Here is a 23,167-nt window from a genome sequence, read left to right on the forward strand (position 1 = left end):
CCCCACAAAAGGTTCTTGCGGGTGATGAGGGTGTACCGGTAGACTTGTTGTACGTAAGTGTTTTATTTTTATTTGGGTAATTCTAAAAGATATACCCAACAAGAGACACTATCCTTGCTGTATATACCTATTTTTTGGCTCGTTCTATTTGAAAGATAAAAAACTTGCATATGTCAAATCTTTCGATTCTCCCCACCCCGCACAGAACAATATTCCAAAGACCATATTTACACGATATTTCCTGCTTTTCTTTCATTATATATTGGAAGGCTTTGAGTTGTTTCAATTTGCCATTGAAGCGCAAGATTTTCACCATGGAGAATGTAACTGGTATTTTCCTGCGCAAAGAAGTATCAGAACTGCGAAAAAAGGGTGAAAGCTGGGGTTTGACGAAGGAGGAAGTGGACGAAGCCATTCTTCGCGCATTGGGAGGTAGGCTTAGCTTAGAAAGCCGAGCCAGCTGCTTCTTGGCCAAAGCTCAAACAAAGTCTTTTCGATCAGATATTATCTGTTTTCTTTCACCTAGCCGAAGGGTTTCGTTTTCTCTTTTAATCTCTTTCACTCTGTTATTAATTTTCGGGAGGAACGGGATCGTAGAAATTAACGTGCTTTGTTGTCTGAGGCGTAAATTATGCTTGCATATTGCTAGCCATTTTTTCAGTGACGTAAAGCTGCACTTTGTATTTCCATTTTTATCCAAAAAGGACGAAAATAGAGCTAAAGTTAAGTTCTTCCGAAAATTAACGAGTTGGGGGAGTGGGGGGAGGGGGGTCTAAAGAGGCAAACTGTTCTTGTTGCTTTGCAACTGACGCCCAAAACATCCCCACCGGGTATCAACTAATTGGATTTTGGCCTTTCAAATTACTCTTCCTGTGAGCCAAACCGATGAAATGGCTATTAAATGCACTGTCATAAGTTCATTTTCAGATGGTTAATATTCCTAGGGAATAACTTAATTAGCCCCAGGCCTTCACGCGTTGGCCAGCTTGCCATTGACTGACACGTCAATGTAATACGATCATTTGTTTCGCTCACTGTTCTTTTTAGTCGATGTTCACCCTCCCTCCCACCCTTGGGGTCTACTCGAGCCCCTTGGCCTCTCGTTTTCATTAAAGATGCCCAAACAGATTCTCTGACTTGTTTCCTGTGTGTGTTGCGAGAGGGGTGTGACAGGGGATAATTATCTAATGTTCTCAGCCCAAAATGCCTTTCATGAAAAGATCAAACAATTGACATGACTCTATGAAAAAGTCAAGTAATGAAGGCATGTTAAAAACCTTTTTGAAAGCCTCTTGTCTTCAGCATGCCAGAGGAAAATGAACTTAAGATCCAGAACTAGTCACTTTTTTTACTATATTGGCTGGTATTTGAGGTTCACCAACACAAATTAATTTAGTTGAGGGTCAACCTTAACATTGAAATTCTTAGAGAGCCTGCAAATAAATCGCTACCTGATTATTACAGCACGTGGCTTATTCTCCTTTAAATCTGTCCGCTATTGTTTATACATGTTTGTTATTCAGTAATTAGCTCTTTGTAAATTTGTCTTGTGTATCTTAGGTATAAACCTCTATATATGTACAGTAGTGTTTAAACAAAGGAATAAATAATCAATTTTTTAACAATTAAGACCATTAAATCCTTGTGAACTGTTCTTTTGTAGAGAGACTTCCTTTTGATGTTAATTCAAAGGATGAAAGTAAATCTAAACAGAAGCCATGTAGCCGCTTCACTTATTGTTTAAAAGTAACAGCATGGATAGTCTTGTTGCCTATTGTGCTTTACACCATTGTGGCAGCATTGAGTGCAGCAAGCCCAAAGATTGGATTGTACATTGGGCATTTAACTGCAGATTTACAGTACCCAGTGCAGAGGATGGTTCGTTTCATGTCTCTTCCTCTACATCGCCACTTTGACATGTCAAAGTTAAGTGAATGGGAATGTATGATAGACAATCCACTGTTTGTACCAGGTAAATGGTAGTATCAACAGTTAATGTCAGGAAAGGATGTCACCTTAATTTGTATGAATTGATTTTGGGGTCATATTATAAGGTTTCTGTTAAAACTGAAGATAAAGGCTTATCAGGCAGTTTGGTGAGTAGTCACTTTTATTTGACCACTTTGTTATGAGTGCCACTATCATCAGCCACTAAATTATCAGAGGCAGAACAGCTGTGCTTACATATTCCACATCTAAAGGACCCAGGGGGCCTTAGGATTTTAGGTTACGAGTTTCAACATGTTTTACATCCCTTTTTATGGTTTTGCAGTTTTATGGTCTGTTTCTGTTTTTTTTTCATTTCTTTTTTGATCACATTTGGTTTTTGGCAAAAATTCAATATTGGTTTTCTGGATGTGGTGTCAATTTTGTTTTGTGGTTCCTCATCAGCAATGATTCTCCTTAACGGTGTGATTTTTACCATGATCACATTTATGGGCTGACATATCCAGAGCTTGTCGCAAATGCAAAGTTTGCCCCCTAAAGTCAAGGCTGTAGTGCAAGTGTCTTATTCAAAGCATAAGGAACTCTCTTTACACCCAACTCTTTATTGAGCTACCATATGATTAGATTAAAACTTGCCTATTCACTACTTGCGCAAATGCCATAAGACATGTACAGTTAATCTTGGGGGGGTTATTTGCATTAAAACAATGAATATCCAGTTCACTGAAGGAGGATAGAGTCCCAAGAGTAGTTGACTTGTATTGTTTTTATGTAAAGAACTCCCCAAAACGTATTGCATTATGGGATTGTGCAGGAAGTAAATGGCCCAATAATATACTATTTCTGTCTTCCCTTGATATCTATCGACTTAAAGAAAATTAGAATGAGGACCAAGCACTTCAGGAAAAAATATACTGAGCATTGTTTAGGTTTTGTGTGATGTGATATTTTGTTGTTTCTAATAGTAAACCCCAAATATAAATGTAACCCCCTTATAGTATGATCTTGAGCCAATTATGGCAAAAATAGCCTTGTGCATGAAGCAGTGATTACATTATGCTAAAAGAGTTTCCAATGTATTGTTAATTTTCATCTAGTTTACTGTTCTGTATTTTCTTTTAGAAAAGCCTGATTGCTCCTTGTGCCAAACAGTGAAGAAAATTGTCACCCGCTCCAGTGCAAATCTCACTAAGTCTACCTTCAAGAAACGTTTTTATGACAATGGTCTGCCTGTTATAATCAGAGACATGCCGGAGTATGCAAACGCAGAGCACAGTTTTGAAAAGTTCATGGAATTTTTCAAAGCTAACCAGGCAGAATTGGAGCAAGACGCTTGTGAATTTTACATCAATGGAGCTTTAAATGAGTCTGTGAAAAATGTAACAGAATTTTTGGAGGGCTGGGATCACTACAAACCAGAAGGAAATATCATAGCATGGTAAGTAATGATTCTATGATGCTACCAAATAATTAAAGCAATAGACTTGATCATTAACCAGAGGTTCGGAGTTGACAATTCCCTCCGAGGAGAGGTGGTTCATTTGGGGGCCAGGGGGCTCCCCTTTGAAAAAGAGGGTGTTGTTGTTAGAAAAATGACGATTAAGATATATGGGTTATTGACCAAGCTTTAGGTCAAGAATTGGCTGGATAAATTTGGCCAAGTTATTTTTTTACACGCAAAAAAAGAACGAGGCCAATATCCAGCCATCTGGACCAAACAAGCTTGGTCAATAAAGGATTTATTATGTGGACTAAAACACCAAAGACTGATCTTTGATCTTGCGGGACCAAGTGAGAAATCCTGAGCGGGCATGATACAAGTAGCTCCATCTTACCCACTCAAGTAACCAATCACAGCACAGGATTTGGTTCATCTTGCCCACTCACGGAGCTAGTCATATAATAAAATGATTTAATGATTAGTATATTAATAAATATAATTTTACCACTACACAGGAATCTGAAGCTTCAAACCCTTTTGCCACGTTTGCAAATAGCCAAGTAGCTATATACTTGTTATGAGTCATATGTATGCTTTGATAAGGCAAAACTTCTCCCTGTGTCCTCCACTGATACCTGCAATCAAGACATTTAATTTTATATTTTGCAGGAAGACTTGCTATGGAAAGGGTTTAAGGAAGCTGCGAAGTGTGTTTCCTCGTCCATACTGCATTCACAGTGAAGGGGCATTAGACAAGAATATTTATTTAATGCAACCAGCCAAGCAAATATCGGATGGAGCCACTGAAGTTCCCCAACTAGTTGCTGATGCAGTATGTATACAGGAGTGTAGATAAAAGAGGGGAAAATTGAAAAAAAAAATTGAGTAATGATCAGCTTTTTCAATTTTTGGGATGGTACTTCATCCTCTTCTTTTTTAATATTACCGGTACACTGCACTGCCCCATATTGACTGAAGAAATTTCCCAAATGTTGATTGTGAGAAGAATGTAAACAATAAGGACAAAGAAATCTTGGTAAAGACAATCTTGTGGAAAACAGTCAGGTATAGAGAGAGAGATTTAAAGGGAAGGCTAGGAAAAACAGCAAGTAGAACTTTACAAATGTTACTTTCTTCCTCAGGCTCGTGGTACATTTGACAATATATGGCTGGCTCAAGTGACTGGCTCATCTTCTGTTGGTCTTTATCCAGTTGATGAGTGTGAAAACGAGTGTGAGAAGTTCGAGTTTACACTAGATCAGGGTGATGTCTGTAAGTATTAGATGTTCAGTATTCTCCTTTGAACAAAACAAGACGCCTGATGGCGTTTACGTGGGATGCTGCTGTTTGTGTACAATGCGAATGTCGGTTGCAAATGTCACTGATCCCTGAAGCCAACTGAAAGTCACAAGGGACTTGGTAAAAGTGCTAAGGAAGGTTAAGTGTGATGAGAATCGAATATTTTCTTCGCGACTTCAAGTTCATGAATCAGTCTTTTTTGTATGTACTCACATTCAATAAATGCAATTTTAGTAACATTTATGTACGGTGGGAACCGGAAATGAAGGCAAGAGGTGTAATATTCTCGAGTTCATCGCTGCTCTATCGCGCTTGATCGACAAAATCGATTTCAAAAGAGGGTTAGGTTGCTAGCTCTTAGAATAGAGCATACGAAGGTCTCTTGAAGGAAACTTTCTTCGGCGAATTCAGTCAGAGAACGCAGTAATTCGGAGAATGGAAGTGGTGTGTGAGTTGGGAGTCCGTGTGAGCTTTTCCAATTTCCTTTCGCGAGAAAAAAGTAAAGCCAACAATTTCGTGACAGGCACGTTACTAATTGCCATATCTGACCACAATGAAAACTACATCAAGTAAAGCTATGATCCTCGGAGTCATGGACGCAATTTTAGCAATTGCATAGAGAAGGACTTCAACGGGGTTTGAACCCGTGACCTCGCGATACTGGTGCGAAGCTCTAACCAACTGAGCTATAAAGGCACTGACGTTGGAAGTTGGTCATTTGTGGGTTCTAATTTTACCATGAGGAATGAATCAATGAACGAAATGATATATGACATGAATCATATACTGAACTGCAAATATGAAATCAAGTAAAGCTATGATCTTTGCAGTTATGGACGAAATTCTAGCAAATGCGTAGAGAAGCTTGAAAATTTCAGGACTTCAACGGGGTTTGAACCCGTGACCTCGCGATACCGGTGCGACGCTCTAACCAATTGAGCAAATTTATTCCAAACTTAAGCAGTTGCAAAGCGAATGTTAAATTTACCATAGCTGGTTTTGATATTTTGTAAGTAACAACTTGATCTAGAAGCGAATGTGGTTTTGTATGTACATATTTATGAATTGATGATACTGTTCTGAAGAAATAATCTAGAACCCGCTCGTGAAGTGTACTGTCATTGAGTTCTTCACGGAAACAAATGAACCGATCAAATTGACGAGGATCACTTCTGTCATTCGTCTAAAACCGTATTCGAAGTAATTCTTTGGTAAGGCGTGGGGCATGCAAACTTCTTCGTCAAGCCCCAGTTGTTCAAGCGATGGACAGCGCTATCCGCCGGATATCTCTATCCGCCGGATATCTCAAAATGAAACCGATTGCGATTTTCAGTGGACAGTGATTTCTCCGGTGGATAACGTTATCCACCTTTTGAACAACTGGGGCCAGGAGGCTAATTCGAGAAGTAGGAGTAACTTTGTAGAATGTGCACGCGGCTGACTCGCGTAATTGCGGAACCGAAATCGCGATCACAAATCCGAAAAACCGCTTTTCTTTTGCCGACAACCAAATGCTAAAAATGGGAAAAACCACTAGCGAACCGCAATAAATACTAAAACCGAAAATAGACATTTTTCGGGGCCAAAAACCGCATAACAGAAAACACAATAGGGCCGTTTATACGAGAGAACATAAGCCGCGGCTTACTCTGGCCGCGGCTTACATAAGACGCGAACACCCCGTATAAATGGCACAAAATCTACATTCACGGCTTTCTCAAGCCGCGGCTTATCCTGGCCTGGGAGTTTATACTCGTATAAATAGTCCCTTTCGCGTATTATGTACGCCGCGACCAGAGTAAGCCGCGGCTTATTTTCTCTCGTATGAACGGCCCTAATGTCCCCGCCTGAAAGATAGGGACCTTTTTTACGCTATCCTTGGTGAAAAAGTGGAGAAACGTATTAGTTAAAAACAAAGAAGAACCTGTCTGTTTCGTACAGCGCGGTGACGTGCTTATTGCACTTTGTGAAAGGAAATGGAATGAAACGAAATGGAACAAAATGGAAAATCTGTGCATTGCGAAATGGAGAATCTATGCTGAGAAAAATGGGAATGTCTACTATCTGTACATAGCGAAATGGAGAATCTTTGCTTTGCGAAATGGAAAATCTGTAGTAAGCAAAATGGAATTTGTACTTAATGCGTTAAGTGTAAGATGTGCAAAATTTCGTTTCGCAAAGTACAATGAGCCGCTGGGAGCTTAGTGTTTCAACGGCTAATCCCTTTAGGAAAAGACGTTTATTATGTAGAAAGTGTATTAATTATGTAAGGTTGTAACCTTAACGTTGTTGTGAGAGTTGATTGTTCAGATGATTTCTTTTGGTCACTTCAATGTCATTGTAAATATTTTCCTCACGGTAATACTTTTTTTTTTTTGCAGTTTTTTTCTCGCAACATATGTGGATGGCAACTGTTTTCAATGAAAGGAGTAAGCCTGCAATGATTTTCTCATCTGCATTTGCTTAGAAGAACACAACGAAATGGCAACTTAACTACTAAACTAACCTTTAAGCTAAAGATCACGAAGACAACAAGAGGCAAAGTAATTTAAAGTGAAAATGTGGATGTAAGAATGATCCCAAATAAAGAATTTTATTGATGGAAAAGGCAGGAAATGCCCTAGTAGACTTATTTCCTTTTTGCTCCATGCATTTAACCTACAATCAGACGTTCTATTTATTGGGTTATACTGCGAGAGGTTTTCTGCGGTCGACAGTGCAGTGGATCGCCACGAAAAAACAGAACGCCTGATCTGAGGTTACTTTGAACCGGGCCTGGCATACCTCTCTCCTGCCGATTAATTCTTGTCACGTACTACTGCGGAGTCTTGTCTCAGGCAACCAACATTTTGCTTCCATTTATTCATCTTACATCACCCATCGTTTTAGTACTTTCAAAACAACAATTTCTCACTGTCAACCTTGGATCTTTTCACGTATGGGAGCCCCGTTGCAGCTTAAGACAGATGGGAGCCGTGTTTGCCATGAATTGCACATTTTTTTACCTAGGCTTAACTCAAAGCTTAATTCGCTTTACAGCCGTGCAGTTCAAAATATCATACCCCAAGATCTACCTCAGCAACGTTCTCCAAAGTTTTCCAAATGCAACCCTTTTTCGTTATCATTTCAGTTAGTTCAACTTGTAAAAACTAGCCGAACTATTCAGTCGAGAATAGCGTCGGAAGGAAAGATGCTGAAATGCATACTCGTGTTGACCATAAAACTTCATTTCAATTTACAGATTCGCCACTGAGCACGGAACAGAAAAATCTCCAAAACTTCAAAACGCACACCCATAAGCAAAGCTTTGCTCGTTCACATCTACTTCCACTCAAAGTTATGCCCCCCAAACGATTTCACATCAGGCCAAAGGGTAATGACAGAGAGACCACAGAAGCGGAAACTATATCCCCTAATTCGACTTCAGTTTGTCGTTCCTTATTCAAGAAGAATGGAATGTGTATCCATTTTTGCAGCTACCTTGTGTGACGGTTCGCGATCCCCTGGGTCTCGCGAGATAGCGAGAAGAAAATAAGAGAAAACTAAGGGTAAAACAACGTATTTCACACCCCTTCCCACAAACCCGCAACACAGCATAAATTTTTAGTAAACGCGTACGACTTTAATTAAAGATAAAAGTTAACTAAAAAATAAGACAGTTACGACAGTTACTATCTCTAAATTAACTAATCTTACTTAGATTTACTTAATGCTTATATATACTTAAACGACAATACAAAATGAACTAAATACTTTACTTTAATATTTACAGACAATAAGTTCAGTTCTTCGTCAGCCTTCGTGCCTTCTCAAGGTTCTTGTTAGTCCAACCGGCTAATCCTGCAACCATCCACTACCTCTTCCAGCAAACCAAGAAACGTAGTCACGTCTTCTGTCAGTCCACAAGACTCTCACTTTCGTCGCCGAACTTTTCCTCCAAAAACTTCCACTACAAATATATTTGCCACCGCCGACAAAGGAGTTTTGTCTGGGAATTTCGCGGTCGGCTCCCACCAATGACTCTTGGCAGTGTTTCTCTTTTCCACTTTCTTTAAACTTTCACCTTTCCACTTTCAATTGGCTTCTCTCCGGCTTTCCTTCTCCTAGCAGTCTTCTTGTCAACTAACCTTTTTCCACCCGCCTTTACAACACGCTACTTACATTTATATTTTTACATCACAATGCACTCCACATCAACACTTAGTTACAAAAGCATCTCCACAATGGAGACTTAAAAGAACAAATAGACTAACAAACTATTTTCTAATGTACTAATTGCGGTAGACTACGATACGAAATTAACACTAAGTAATTAACACGAGCGGAATAAACTATGAACTAACGAAACAAAGAACTAAAGAAAAAGGAATTTTGTGACACCCTGACAATGGCGACATTTTCTTCTAAGGTTGTATCAAAACAGAACAAAACAAAAATTTTTAAATGAGTGACGCTTAGTTCCTTAAAGGGAGAGAGTCAGGTTAATGTGTTTCACCTACTGGTTGAGATCGGGAATGGGAGAAAGCCCGATCTCAACCAGCAGGTGAAACACATTAACCTGACTCTCTCCCTGAAAGGAACTAAGCGTCACTCATTCAAAAATTTTTGTTTTGTTCTGTTTTGATTTAATATGCAATATTGACAACGCAATGTAACGAAGTTTGTAAGATCGCGCGCGCTTTAAATTCAACGGCGATTTCAAAATATGTAACACTGAAGATGACGGATGTACCGTCGAAACATGTCTGGAAAATTAAAGAAAGTTGTTATTTTTATACGACTAATTACATAGTTACTTTCACTTTACTCAGTGATTGGTTCATAGTTCTCGCGCCACTTTTTCAACCAGTCAGAAGTGAAACCAAAACCAATCTTGGCTCACGCGTGCACATTTTCCCGCGCTTTGTGTCGGCTTCGTGAAATTACTTCGAGTTTTGATTGGTTTACTGGATTGTCTCCGTCCTTTTTGATTGGCTAAAGTAATTACCTTGGTTTTGGTTTTACGACACTCAATTGAAACTCGCTCTAATAATATTCTTCATTCTAAATACCTGCCTGACTGACATTTCATTGAGATTGTGGAGAGGATCGACCTACCGAGTACTCTATAACGCGTCCACAAACGAACAAACCCGAGTCCACACTCCTTTTCCTAGGTAATTCTTTTCTTCCAACATGTGGCCTCGCTTGCATGTTTAGTATGGGCATGCGCACTTAAGTTCTCCCTCTTGCTTCGACTTTCGTTACGATCTAAAAGGTACGTAAGTGGGCTTCAAAATGAAGAGATTTTTTAGCGTTTAGAGACGTGAATAAGCTTTTAATTTTGTGTGTAAACTGTCGTTTCTTTTAGATGAGTCAATCAGTCCAAGTTTTCGGGAGAAAGGTAGGCGTAAAGACACCGATTGAGTGGTCATAGTTTGTAGACCGACTTTACACGTGCATTAGATTTTAGTGGCAGCTCTAACTTTGAAACTAGGTTAGGAGTTGTTTTCGCATGCTTCTTGGAATATCTGAGGCGGACGTTCCCTCAGCTAGCTCAGGGTCTCAGGAGACTAGTTTTCTTGCGAGTGAATGTCCTTCCGTCTTCGTTTTTATGCCTACAGTTGTAGTTCTTAGTTGAGTTCGGTGTTTGTTACCTCGGACCTTGGGGATTTAAACTAAGTTTAATATGTTCTTTTACCTTTTGAAGTCAGTTTGTGAAAAGCATGATGCCTTCTGTCAACGAATGTGCATGTTAATGAGCAAAATGTAAATAATTATGTCAGAAAAGTAAGGCATCCAGTCCCCATCTCTAGAATGGGAGACTTCTTGATGTATTGACAAACAAACGAAATAAGATAGTAACCTTATTCATCCTGTCCATAGTTTGATTGACTGGTTTTTATTCATAGTCGTAGAATCAAAATATAACATATAAAGTTTTTAATATTTCGAGAAGACATCCATTTATGTCTAGAATGTTAGTAATTAGGTGCAGTCTGGATATTTTTCTTTAGTTCAGGTGCATCTAAGTCTAAGTGATGCAGGGATTGCACAATAGCAAGAGCTCTATCCCTGCACTGGTGTCGCCCAAGGTCAATTCCTTCAGGTGATAGCATGATATGGGCTGCCTTTGTGTTGGTTCTTGACCTGGTCCTAAGGTTTTACTCTTGGCACTTAAAATGTTCTTCCCTCAACCAAAACCAATGTTTAATTGAGGTGAACCTATGTGGTACTCTTGATTGAACTGATTGTGCTATCTCTCTTTGATTAATGCAAGTATGATTGATAAAATTAATAAAGTAGACTCTGTTTGAGATAAATTTGTGGGTGTTTGCTTTCAGAAAACAGCAACCGCTGTTGCATTTTGCAAGCGTGGAAATGGGCTTTTAAAGATAAATGGATTCCCTCTTCACTTAGTGGAGCCAGCAACCCTTAGATACAAGGTATTGACCATGTTTCAAGTCGGGGAATGGTGATTCTCCAGGGTGTGGGGATTACTTCCCTTTTAATTATTGCTTACCTGTAGTAAAGAGTGCAAAACCAGAAGGAGTGTACTTAGTAGCCAAGCAATCTTTGAAAGCCAGGAGTCTTGACATTAAAAAATAAAACCACACAACCTTGTTCCTTTGTTCCACTTGAAATATTTGCTTGTGTTCCCTTGTTTCCCAAATTTCTATCAATCTTGTTCACAAATTTTTGATCACTAAAATTGTTTATGTTCCCTTGTTCCCCAGTTCAAATTACCGTAAACACCTGCAGATAAGCCACACCTTTTTCCCAAAATTTGTCGCTGGAAATCAGGGGTGCAGCTTATCTGTGGGAGCATTTGAAAAGGGCTGCTTCCGGTGTCCAGTTTTCCATCTTTGCGTCAGATCTAATGCCTGGTTACTAAGCAACAAATGTTCCGCTCACGTTCTTGTTGTGATGCAAAAATCTATGGAAATACTGTGTTGAATGAAAAAATTCCTGTCAACAAATACCAGAAAAAGATCAATCATATGTCAAAGTTGGTAGAACAGTGTTCATGATATAAATGTGCTAAAATTTTGGGTAAGACGTTGAAGTATTTTCCGTTTCAATTGGGTTCGATGAACAGTGGATTTCTTTTGATTTCTAAATTCAAGGTGCAGCTTATCTGCGGGTGTTTACGGTAGCCTTGTTTCCTTTTTATCCAAATCCCCTGGGAGGGGCGCTGTGTTAAGTTAGGATTACGTACTGGTGATGTCCTGCACTTTGTCATTCAGGTCCAGGAGCCTATCCTCCTCCTTGGAAAGGAACGTTTCGAAGGTGTTGACATTCGTGTTCGCGTGAAGGGCGGTGGACAGGTCTCCAGGATATATGGTAAGGATGTTTTTGTGAGAAGCAAGATAGACCTGTGGATGGGCTAGAAGTTAACCAAGATTTTCATACTTGTTTGAATGACTTGTAATTACTTATTTTGCCTCCACTACTCAACTGGACACTCAAGCTAGCTGATAACTATATGGGTGTGTTGGCAAGCTAAGCCACTGTGCCATTTATTTAGCATTGGAATAGGTACAAGAACATTTTATACGTCAACTCTATTATAAATTGAAGAGTGATGCACCAGAGCTTGACATGAAAAACCCCTAAAAACCAGCACGTGGAGAAAAACTGGAGAACCTGTACCCCCGACAAAGGCAGTGGTGCGACTCTTGGGGTTCTAGGGTATTCTTGTTGAAAAACACTATCCACGATGTAAATGAACACTATCATATACAGCCTAATGAAGGCATAAACTGGGCTTGTGGATATAGTGAAGGCTGACTGTAGAATACAAACTGTGATCATGTGGCATTCCAAGCACTTGCAACTCTCAACCAGGCATCTGCTAGGTACCTTAGCTACTGTGTAACAGCAAAATAGGAATTTATCATTGCCAATAAGCCGGATTGCTGTAAATGTTATTACATCGTTTTTTAATCTATTGTTTTCTCTATTCATCCTCCAAAGACATCATTTTATTTTAATTTGTTTTCTTGCTATTTGTGTTTCTAAAAATGTTAGCAGTACCACTGTTTTATTTGTTGTTGCATTGCAGCTATCCGACAAGCCATTGCCAAATGCTTAGTTGCTTACTATCAAAAGTGTAAGTATACATGTATGTAATCTTGAACGAGCAGGGACAGTGAGCAAAACTGGGGATGTGATCAGTTCAGAAAAATAATGGAAGACTTGGGAAAAGTGCCTCTTCTTGCCTGTTTTATTCCTTTTTCCTACTTACTCATTGCAAGGGGAGGTTACAGGTATGCAGGATTTGGGTCAGGACACAGCTCTTACGACAACTCTCATGACAGATTGACTGGTTTAGAAAACAATAAGCACACGAAAGAGACAACGGAAACAATGAAGTCTAATCCTAAATGCAATAAGCAGGGTTCGTGCTACTCCTTGAAGTCCTTGAAAAGCCCTGGAATTTTAATTTGGACTTCAAGGGTGCTTGAAAAGCCCTTGAAGAAAAGGATTTGGTGGGAAACTGCTTGAAAACTCCTTGAATTTTTGCTTGGATGAAAATTGTTGATATTGCACCATGCAAAGGTAAAGAAACATTTCAAAAATTGAGCCCAAATTTTACTATTGGGGAAGATTAAATGCAAAAAATAAAATGTCTGTGCGTGCACTTAACTCGCAGGACGTGGGAAAGAATATCAAGGTAGGCTTTTTCAGCAAAGCAAACACTGCGACACGATGTATGGCATAGAAATCTTCTTACAAAGATTCCTTGAAAACTCAATTTCTTGTTCTTGAAAACTCCTTGAATTTTATATACAAAATCCAGCACAAACTCTGAATAAGCGTCATATACCTATCCAATGAATTTAGAGGTTGCAAAGATTTGCAGGATAACTGCAGGATTTGTTTAAAGATGTTCTGCATTAATGTAAGACTCAAACCAGCTACTGTGTTTGCTGCCCTGTAATGAATTAACTCCACCAGGCTTGGTATATGTGCATTAGATTTAAATAGCATTTTGTGTAAATGGCTGTTACCAGTAACGTCGTTCATGTTGGGTTTTTGAAGGCCGATGAGTTCATTTAAATTGTTACCCTTAATTACAGTTCACCAGCTTCAAAGCTCAGATGTCACCGTATACATGTATAATTAAATTACCTTTTACTTTGGTCACATATTCCATCCCACTATTTGAAATCTTGCAACATTGTTGGGGAAGGGGGAGGGGGAGAGGAAAACTGCAAAATGCTTCCCGGTCCCCTCCCTTTTTTCCTAGTGGTTCCCCCTGACAATGCCTTTGTCTTGAGAGTTTTTTAATGCATAGTATTAAGCTATTTGGTTATTTTATAGATGTGGATGAGGTTTCCAAGAAGGAGATCCGTGACATTCTAATCCAGTATGACCGTTCTCTGCTGGTGGCTGACCCTCGTCGTGCTGAGGCCAAGAAGTTCGGGGGACCTGGTGCTCGTGCACGTTACCAGAAATCATACCGTTAAATTGAAGTTTAATAAAGTGTGCATCATGTGAAGCAACCAAGTCTTGCAGTTAATGTTTGAAAGAAGTGTTTAGTTTTAAAGAAATGCCTATGTCAGTCAGCTGATTATCCTCAGTTTTTATCCCACACAGCTTGTTTGGGGGGCATGGGTGCTGTGGTCACCTTTGACATCACATTCATACTCTGGATATACACGGTATGTGATGAAATGAAAACGGAATTCTGCCCATTTTTTGACGTTGGCTGCCTGCCACTGGCATCCCACGTAATTAGCCAGCAACCAAAAATATGACATCAAGCTTGAAACAAATTTATAATTTAGTCTATGATTGGCTGGTGTGATTTTACGTGCTTGTTAATCAATGGCCGGGGTTTGTGCTTAAGATTGTGCTCGAGATCTTGAGAACGTTTTGCAATTATATGGACCGACTTCGCCCGATAAATAACACTTTACTTTCAACCTGCCGTGGTAATTGTTAACGGCAAGGCAATTGACAGAAGGGGGACTTCCAGATTCGCTTGGTACATTGCCAACACCAATAGCAGACAATTGACGGTTTGTTATTTTGTACATTCAAAGTATTGTGTTCCGATTCTCGTTTCGGTTTCTGATTCCGGTTCCAGTTTCGTATTCTGGTTTTTGCATAGACCTTTGGCACAGTTCTCTTGAGCCAACTGGGAGCAGGTCATGAATAGGGCTTTCCACAAGTTGCTCAAGGGGTGAAGGGGGTGGGGGTACATGGTGAACGGTACAATAGCTGAAACAACCACAAACCTTTACAAAAGTGCTAACCTTAGGCCTAAACAATACGCTTTAGATAATTTTTAGGCCTATGGTTAGCATTTTTGTAAAGGTTTGAGTTTCAGTTTTCATCCCTAACTCTCCTTCGAGCAACTTTTTGCTTTCTGAGCAATTTATAGTTTTCTACAAGTTCTGAGATATCGGAGCAATTTTTAGTGCTTAAATTGGCCATGCTTCCACATTTCACAATGTTCCAGTAGACAATTAGTGAATTTCCTGTGAAAAAGGAGCATTTCCTTCCTCCTGGGGCAGATCATGGGCAAAAGATCCATGCAGCCGGGGATGCGAGGTCACCGGTTTTTTAAAGAAAATACAGACACTCCACCGATTTGAGTGACGAAGGTCAATTCTGATCCGTTGAGGCTAGCCGCAGAAGCAGGGGCAAGACTAAGTACTCCAAAACACTTTTATTTGAACAAATTTATTTCACGACGCTAGTTACAACACATCAGACCAAGTAAAAGATGAAAGAAACAAAAAACAATTTTTTTTGGAGCAACTTTCGACTGTTTTTGGAGCAACTTTTTGAGAAATTGAGGGCAACGTTTTGGGAAATCTCGAGCAACTTATGGAAAGCCCTTGAAGAAACTATATATGGAAAACGTGTATTGATCTGCGAACAGAGGCATCTTTGATTTCCGTGGCTTAAAAACACTGAAAAGAAGTGAATATTGGGCTCGGTGATTTATCACAATTAGATTTCCCCCATCTCGGCGGGCAAAATTCAATAACTCCGCCGGGTGTCTTAAAAACAAAGACCCCGAAGACCCTTAACCCAAAACCCTCAATTTAGCTAACCCAGACCTAAAACCAGCTTTGGGCCTAGTACGAAATACACATGGCAATCCGATACCACTTTGACATTTTTTGCTGTCCGATCTATTTCTAGACTACCTTTTTCGCAAAGAACAAAGGGAGTTCCGGTTGGGTGACACCATGACGTCAAGTTAGTTTCTTGTGATTGGTCATCCGCCTCCTGCGGGAGTCTCATTCGCGGGAAATTCAATATAAAAAAAATCGGTTTATGAAAACGCCGTGACAGGAATATATGGTTGTTGTTCGCTTCTAGTCATGAGCTCCCGCGTATGGTCCGGTGGGCTATTCACAAGTTTAAAAGACTTCCAAATCCAAATTGGTGGACATTTGTCATGGAGGGTGCGGTGGTTTTGTTTATGGTACCTGTTTCTCGTACGTGCCTGGATATCAGTGGCAATATTTTGATGTCTAGCACCTTTGGACGTAATGATAAATATTCCTCGGCACCACCCTCCCCCCCTAGGCTCGATTTCCAGCCGTTTTGTGAGCCCACGTTCCTTGCCCCAGGGAGGAGGACAACCGCACTCACAAAACGGCTGGAAATCGAGCCTACCCCCCCAATCCTCCAAAAAAGAAAAGTGTTCATCGCTGTGCGCGTGAATTAACCCTGCTCAGTCCCCGACGGTAATTCCGTTTATTTATAGCCCAACATAAAAGCTCTTTCTCCTTCTTTACAATTTATATATTTTTAGAAAATATATTGAATTTGAAGGTCACATTTTTTGGAAGAGGAGACAGGTGCAACTGATGGACGACTTGAATTTACATGTCCCCAACATTTGGTGTAAAAGGCAAGTCAGCCTTCCACGCCGCCGACAATAAAATGATGAGGGGGGCGCAAAACCAGATTTTGGGAAAACAAACTGAAATGTTATTGGAAAAAATGCCATGACTAGAAATTTCGTACAAGTCATGAAATGTGTATGGATCTCTTTGGAGAAAAGGAAAGCATAGAAAATGCCTCTGAAGTGGAAAGAATCACAATAAGTAGTTTAAAATTATTTGCAGAACAGTCGATTTCCTTCTTTTATCATTTTAAGTACACATACAGATATTGCAAAAAATTGGGATCCATACAGAAGTTCGAGTACCTAGGTTTTATGATCCTATATTCCTGTAGATAGCGTTTATGGTACGTTTGTCAAAAATGCGAGTTATCTCTTGATCGCTAAATCAATAACCCATTTTTTCACATAATTTAAAATTCTGTTTATGTGCAAGCAAACGTAAAGGCATTCTTGTTTATATGATAAGCTTTGCGTACAAAACACTGGTGGTTTATTACATGAATATAAACAAATTTGGTTTACTCTTTTTTAAAAGTAATGCAAAACAATGCACGAGAACTTGATCTAAAGATAATTATTTCTGCGTGGAAGCCAAGCTAAGGAAGGTCGAGTACAAAACCGTACAAAGGAAAGCCTTGCAAACCACTACAGTTTTTAGGCATAAAAATTACAACTGCCTATAGAACATGTCTCTTTAAAGCTTTGAACTTCAAGGCCGTCTGATTTCTGGTTATTAAATTACACTACAGGACACTGGCGAAAGGTTTGATTCAGAATTGCATAACCATGGATGTCAAGACACCTTCATGACTTTTTTCACCTGCTCAAAGAGGAATAAAAACACGAAATAAAAAGTTTCTCCACGGGCTAGAGCATTGTGCTTCGTTGGCGCTTATTAAAGTTCCTTTTCCAGCGTTCGACAGGCAAATAACAAACTTCACTTCTTTAAGTTTTTTTTAATTAAAATGTGCCGGTTTTTCCTTGAAGTGAGGGTTGGAAACGCCATGTCTATGAAAATTCCGCTTCATCTTGTTTAGTCATCGGCCAGTGCGATGTCATTCGACCCACTAAAAACAAAAATGTGGTATGTAAAGAAAACGTCGAAGAAAGCAAAATAAGCGGAGCTCGGCGAAAGGTGCATTTCAAAGTTCACGTATTTTCCTTCACGCTTTCCTTTGTCGAATTACTGTCCACAACTCCTTTGTGAAATAAGCACTCTTTGCTATGTTCAGGATCAACGCATTTGCAGTGAATATCTGGGCAGGCGTCTCGTCTGCCTTTACGCAAACACTTCTCAAATTCATTTTCGTGGACTACAGGTTCAGAATCGTCTTCCTTTTCGGCATTATTGCTGTGGCTTGTGTCTTTCTCCGTTTCTTGGCTGCAAGGTTCCATATCCAAGAATTATTTTCGTCATGGATAATGTAAACTGTCCTTGCCTAGACGCTCGCAGAAATTGATACCAGGATATTGGCAAGGATATGGCCCGAATGCGCTATCAATGATAAAATCCCGTTATTGAAAATTGACAAAAGCGATTTCAGTTGTATCGTGGCTTTTTTTCCTCTTAAGCTCTGCGAAGGCCTTGTTGACAAAAACTAATGATGTGTTTGTGCAACATATTCTGTCACACTAAATACACAGCAAAAGATAAGCCAGATAGTTTTCTCGAAACTTTAAGGGTCCTTCCCATAGCCGCGATACGATGATAATTATGCGCGATAGGTTTGCTTTAATATATTTGGGTCGGAGAAACGCGAATATTTGTCTTCGAGGTGCGGTAAAGAGAATTCGAAAACAAATCTCGATTCCTTTTATTCCCAAAGAACCCTTTACGCATGAGCAGATTATCCTTGAGCCCTGAAAATGACAGTAAAAATAAAATGCAACAATTAAGAAAGGTCCTCGTAAAGATATCAGACCCACACGTGTGAGATGGTCGAAAATATATAATCTATTGTAAGTATATCGCTAAGAAACCACCTGCGCACAAGTGACAAACAAATGACAACTTCTGCTTTTATCTGGGTTACGGTTGGCATGGTAACCATAGGATCACTATCGACAGAGAATACGCAAGAATAGATACTCGATAGATAGTTCTTTTATAGTTTATCGATTAAAGTTTCCTTGGATCCAGTCACGATTTTCCTAACTAAAAAAGGATGATGAAAGAGTTATTGGTTGCCTTATTTTTCAAATCACGACATTTTCCACCTGCGCTCTGCAACACTCCTGGATTAATTATTTTCATTTTAGATTTTTAAAAATAGAAACGCGTGTCCCATATTCAAGTTGTTCCCTCTTCTTTTTTAAATTTTTTATTTCGAAATAGCGCTTTTGGAAAACGATCATAAAGGAGAATTCACGTCCAAAAACTGTCACAATGAACCGAGCTCTAGCTGTGTGGCCGAATACAAAACGAAACTTTGTTTACATAATTCTGGATCATACAATTATTTATTCTGTTAACATTTATTATTTTTTATTACATTCAATACAGTCAAAGGGAAATTACAGGTAGAGTGATGGCAATGGACTAGATTGAGAACTATATTTGCATTTAAAGACAAAAGAATTCGTTCAGTAGCATATTACATGAATTTAGAACAGTAAAACGGTCTCTGTACAAAATGGCATTTAAAAAAAAGCCACACAACAAATAACTCCCCATGCGATGCTAATTTTAATCTTCTTCGCCCATTTCCTGGTGAATCAATTATTGCCTGGGCCCAGTTGTTCTAGACTAGGTTAGGGCTGACCGAGGGTAAATTAAATTTTCTTAAAAGAAGGTGACCTGCGGTTAAAATTAACTCCACGATTAAGCCGATTCAACCGCAGGTTATAGCGACCGTGCACTGTTTGCGTCATGCAAGCCAGGCGGGCTCAGGATTCACTTTGCACTGAGTAGCGTTTGGGTATTTGTTAGGGACGAGCACAAATCCGGAAATAAATTATACAGGTAGACGTGGATCACGTCTGTTGTAGATCTGCTAAGAGTTCATCAAATTTGGAAGCGTTCCGTCGGAAACCACAAAGTTCTCCATCCAAGTGCTCCTGGCGAAAAAAAGGAAAACGTCATCAATTTTGTTCTGGTGGCAGTCTTTCAATGATTCAAATTGGACTGCCACAAAAATTGTCACAGAAATTGCCACAACAAATTACTGCATGAGCAGACTTTTTGTAACAATTTTATATAGCTACGCGTGTTGAACAGTGACTACTTAACGAAAACGCCTTTGTCTGTGAACTGACGAGATACGGCTTTGTACAGCAGAGACAAGAACAAAAGCAGAATATTCTTGCAGTTTAAATCCACTTCGACTACTTAAAAAATGCTTCAATTCAACGACGAGTTACCCAAATGAACAATTTCCGTAAGTGGAATTTTATCACAATTGTAACTGACTTAAAAGAAGGACAAAGTTCTTCCATATTTGAAAACTTTAAAAAAATTGTTTGGATGTGGATTTCGAGTTTACGGCGCTTCCAACTGATTACAGCTTAGCTCAATAAACTACAGTACAGTCTACGTAGTACAGCTGTATCACACCTTTTCAAATACGCGTGGCCGGCCGTATTCTACAACACAACACGGCACGCTTTGGTTTATGGTATGCTCTCCCACTTGATTCAACTGCCAAGTGATACAATATATGGAAAATATCCCCCCGTTTTTTCGAGCCACCTTTTTTCCAGTTTGATTATTGGCCCGTGCGCGAATTCATATTGAACTGAAAAAAAAAATTACATGTTGTAAGAGCAATCTCTATACCATGATGTTATCCACGGCTGCTATTTCAGTATCCTGGAAAAGGCTCAGAGGAGGAGCCGTTTGACACTCTCGAAAAAAGCTACCAAGATCCCCAGTGGAAGTCCCTGAATTCGATGCAAAGGCCGGTTTCTAGGAAATGTCCATACAAAATTTTTAGCAACCAGCTTGTTAATGCATGATATAATTAATTCAAGGATTTTTTTTCCGAGTATCTCCAAGTCACCATCAAAAGAAGAACGTCCCTTCATTTGATTCCATTTCGGTTTGAGTAAATATCGCCGGCACAACCCTTTTTTGTTTGTAACTACAATTCAAAACAAATTAACTGGGAAACGCACGCCATTTTCGAGAAAATATCTAAAACAAAGTATTTTGCATGTGATAATGCGCTATTAATTCCACCACGTTCCCCAACGTTCAATCTTGAACGTCCAAACGTTCATGCTTAATAATTGAGGTCAACATTGATTGGAAGGGAAGGGGAAAACGGTCAGGAAAGAGAGTCGTGTACAGGAATGTCCTAAAGTCGCCTGTGCAGTAACGTTGTTTTTTTTTTAAAGAGAAGGGAAACCGGAGAAGACGAAGAGAGAGTCCTTTTAGAGCAGAGTAAAATCAACAAACTCAACCCACATATGACGCTGCGTCCTGTGTTTCAATCTGGGACACACTGGTGAAAGACGAGTGCTATCACCACTGCACCGATGCGGATCTTATCGTGATGTGGAAAAGGGAGAGAAATTATAAGAGATTCCCGAACTCCAAAATAGAGCATCGTTAACTGTTCTAGAAGCTACACAAAAAAGGTTCCACGCAAAGAGGCCTGGGAACCGCTAACGAACAGCGAAATTCAAGGGCGAAATTCGTAACAAACATGGAAAAGGTTCCTTGCACGGGAAATAATAGTTGTCCCCGTGTGGACATGAAGAATTTGATGCATTTCCTCCCATGAAGTATTTTTTGCAAACGAACCGTCGAAGTGGCAATGACACTCCATAGCTTTTGATCCTTGAAATAGTCAACCAGTTCTTAATCATGATCGTACCAGTTGCTAATTTTCAAGAAGTTTGATTCTTCCAGAATTCTTCGCTTGTGAGTCAGAGAGCTGGACAAACCACTTACCAATTCAACCATAACAAAGTCATCATCCCACCCTTGCTGACTGGGGGCTTGTAGAACTGCCTGAGATGTTGGCGGTCTTCTCTCTGTTGTATCTGATGAGCTGTCCTTTAAAAGGTAAAAAAAAATATGAAAGTATAAATGTCGCCGGAAAGCCTGCAGTTCGATTGCGCAGCTTGGTGACTTAAGACTGGAACGAGAAAATTCACTACTTCCACCACCACTACCACTATACCACCACCACTACTACCACTACCACTACCACTACCATTACCATTACCACCACGACAACTACCACTACAACCACCAACCGAAGTACTTGGAGAAAACCCTCTTGGAGCAGAGTAGAGAACCAACAACTCAACCCACGTATGACGCCGAGTCTGGGAATCGAGCCAGGGTCACATTGGTGGGAGGCGAGTACTCTCACCACTGCGCCAGCTAGCCCTGCTCCCAGGAAAGCGCGCAATTACGGAACTGCAGAGTACCCTGCCACCATTGTTACCGCTGGGCGACGTCAGGATACAATAGATAAGTTTGTCATTCAATAGAACGTAAATAAGCGACAGGAAAACGGTTCAAAATCTGTTCCGTTCAAACTTAACAATGACAAAAGAGGATGGCAAACGATTTCAACTTCATCCAACATTTGCGATAAAGAGAAATTTTAAACGAACGTCAAATGAAAGTTTATGTTGTCTCACCACAGCTGAAGAGGTGACTAACGGCTTCTTTATTATAGTGTAACAAAATCGAACGACGGTTGGAGCAAAAGTGGAAGACGTTTGCTTGGGCTTTAAGTGGCTGGGTATCCAGCAGTCGGGATAAGCGCCGCGAAGATATTCAAACACAAGAACGCAAACATTTTCAAAAACGCAACACGCGAATCAATGACGTACCCTTCTGTTGAGTGTAGAGGGCGGATTCAACCGATTGTCATCTGAGGGTAAGTCGATTGGTTTGTCATTTTCGTGCCGCAATAGCGAAGCAAACGGCGGAGTTGAGGACAAGTTTGTAAACATGGGCTGTCGAGACAACGAAAAAACTGTAAAGAGTACGTAAACTACAAACAGAAAGCCATTAGGAGGTGAATTGCAATACTGGCGAATCTTCGGGTTCATATTGCAACCAGATTGGCAATCACACATACTATTCAGGTTTGAAGAATTAGACTAGTTTCGAATTGTGTCTGCAACAAAAGAACAAACTAAATAATTAGTTTTTGTTTTGCCCAAAACAAACGAAAAATAAATGCAAATTATTCCCCTGAACCTCGACACTGTTCTTTTGTTGCCGTAAAATTCGAAACAAGCCTATTGAGCGTTTTCACACACGTGACCAGCAGCCATATTGGATTACTGAAACAAAGGAAAGTATTTGCATAAAAATAGAGATCAATTCCCGGAGGATTAGTTTGGTACACCATCATGGTCGCCATTTCTTTGTTTTGGAACACCAACATGGCCGCCGTGACGTCACATGAAAACGCTCTATTATGAGTGTAGCTTAAAACTAAGGTTAAAATTCAAAGACGTCTTAAAGGGGCTAGGTCACGCTATTTTAGGTAATTTTGTTCAATTTTGTTAATTATGAGCTCTAAACGTCACATTGGCAGAGCAAGAGTCTTTCATTTGCAAAATCACGGCCACATAACAACTGAGAATGATTTTCCAGCTGTGTAAATGACATTTTGATATAGCCTGATATAAATTTGAAAAAAAATGGGCTGACG

At 39.8% G+C, this 23,167-nt stretch overlaps 3 protein-coding genes across 3 annotated transcripts in view; 2 read left to right on the forward strand and 1 right to left on the reverse strand.

Moving 5' to 3' along the window:
- The first annotated feature begins 8 nt into the window (after positions 1–8).
- On the forward strand, positions 9–7,294 carry LOC138059172 (uncharacterized). Its single transcript, XM_068904705.1, has 7 exons — positions 9–53; positions 270–432; positions 1,664–1,972; positions 3,070–3,385; positions 4,058–4,220; positions 4,531–4,660; positions 7,069–7,294. The coding sequence occupies exons 2-7, from the start codon at positions 315–317 to the stop codon at positions 7,152–7,154; spliced, it is 1,122 nt and encodes a 373-aa protein (XP_068760806.1). The 5' UTR covers positions 9–53; positions 270–314; the 3' UTR covers positions 7,155–7,294.
- A 2,588-nt stretch (positions 7,295–9,882) lies between these two features.
- On the forward strand, positions 9,883–14,175 carry LOC138014476 (small ribosomal subunit protein uS9-like). Its single transcript, XM_068861550.1, has 6 exons — positions 9,883–9,944; positions 10,038–10,070; positions 11,011–11,112; positions 11,914–12,010; positions 12,732–12,779; positions 13,994–14,175. Exons 2-6 carry the CDS (start codon positions 10,038–10,040, stop codon positions 14,137–14,139), a joined length of 426 nt encoding a protein of 141 aa, XP_068717651.1. The 5' UTR covers positions 9,883–9,944; the 3' UTR covers positions 14,140–14,175.
- A 4,797-nt stretch (positions 14,176–18,972) lies between these two features.
- LOC138059426 (autophagy-related protein 13-like) overlaps positions 18,973–23,167 on the reverse strand; it is an 18,244-nt gene continuing 14,049 nt past the window's right edge. Inside the window, exons 10-13 of the mRNA XM_068905022.1 lie at positions 22,335–22,460; positions 21,439–21,543; positions 20,320–20,448; positions 18,973–19,601 (exon numbers count right to left, since the gene is read on the reverse strand). Of these exons, the coding sequence (XP_068761123.1) occupies positions 19,518–19,601; positions 20,320–20,448; positions 21,439–21,543; positions 22,335–22,460 (444 nt within the window). The 3' untranslated portion in view covers positions 18,973–19,517. The remainder of the gene's footprint in view (positions 19,602–20,319; positions 20,449–21,438; positions 21,544–22,334; positions 22,461–23,167) is intronic.

Source organism: Montipora capricornis, chromosome 8 (genome assembly GCF_036669925.1).
Source record: "Montipora capricornis isolate CH-2021 chromosome 8, ASM3666992v2, whole genome shotgun sequence".
Taxonomy (NCBI): Eukaryota; Metazoa; Cnidaria; class Anthozoa; order Scleractinia; family Acroporidae; genus Montipora; species Montipora capricornis.

Coding starts and splice junctions, on each gene's coding strand:
- LOC138059172 (XM_068904705.1), top strand. CDS start 315: ATGGAGAATGTAACTGGTATTTTCCTGCGCAAAGAAGTATCAGAACTG. Junction 433..1,663: donor CATTCTTCGCGCATTGGGAG/GTAGGCTTAGCT, acceptor GTTCTTTTGTAG/AGAGACTTCCTTTTGATGTT. Junction 4,221..4,530: donor CCCAACTAGTTGCTGATGCA/GTATGTATACAG, acceptor TTTCTTCCTCAG/GCTCGTGGTACATTTGACAA.
- LOC138014476 (XM_068861550.1), top strand. CDS start 10,038: ATGAGTCAATCAGTCCAAGTTTTCGGGAGAAAG. Junction 11,113..11,913: donor CAGCAACCCTTAGATACAAG/GTATTGACCATG, acceptor TTTGTCATTCAG/GTCCAGGAGCCTATCCTCCT. Junction 12,011..12,731: donor ACAGGTCTCCAGGATATATG/GTAAGGATGTTT, acceptor GTTGCATTGCAG/CTATCCGACAAGCCATTGCC.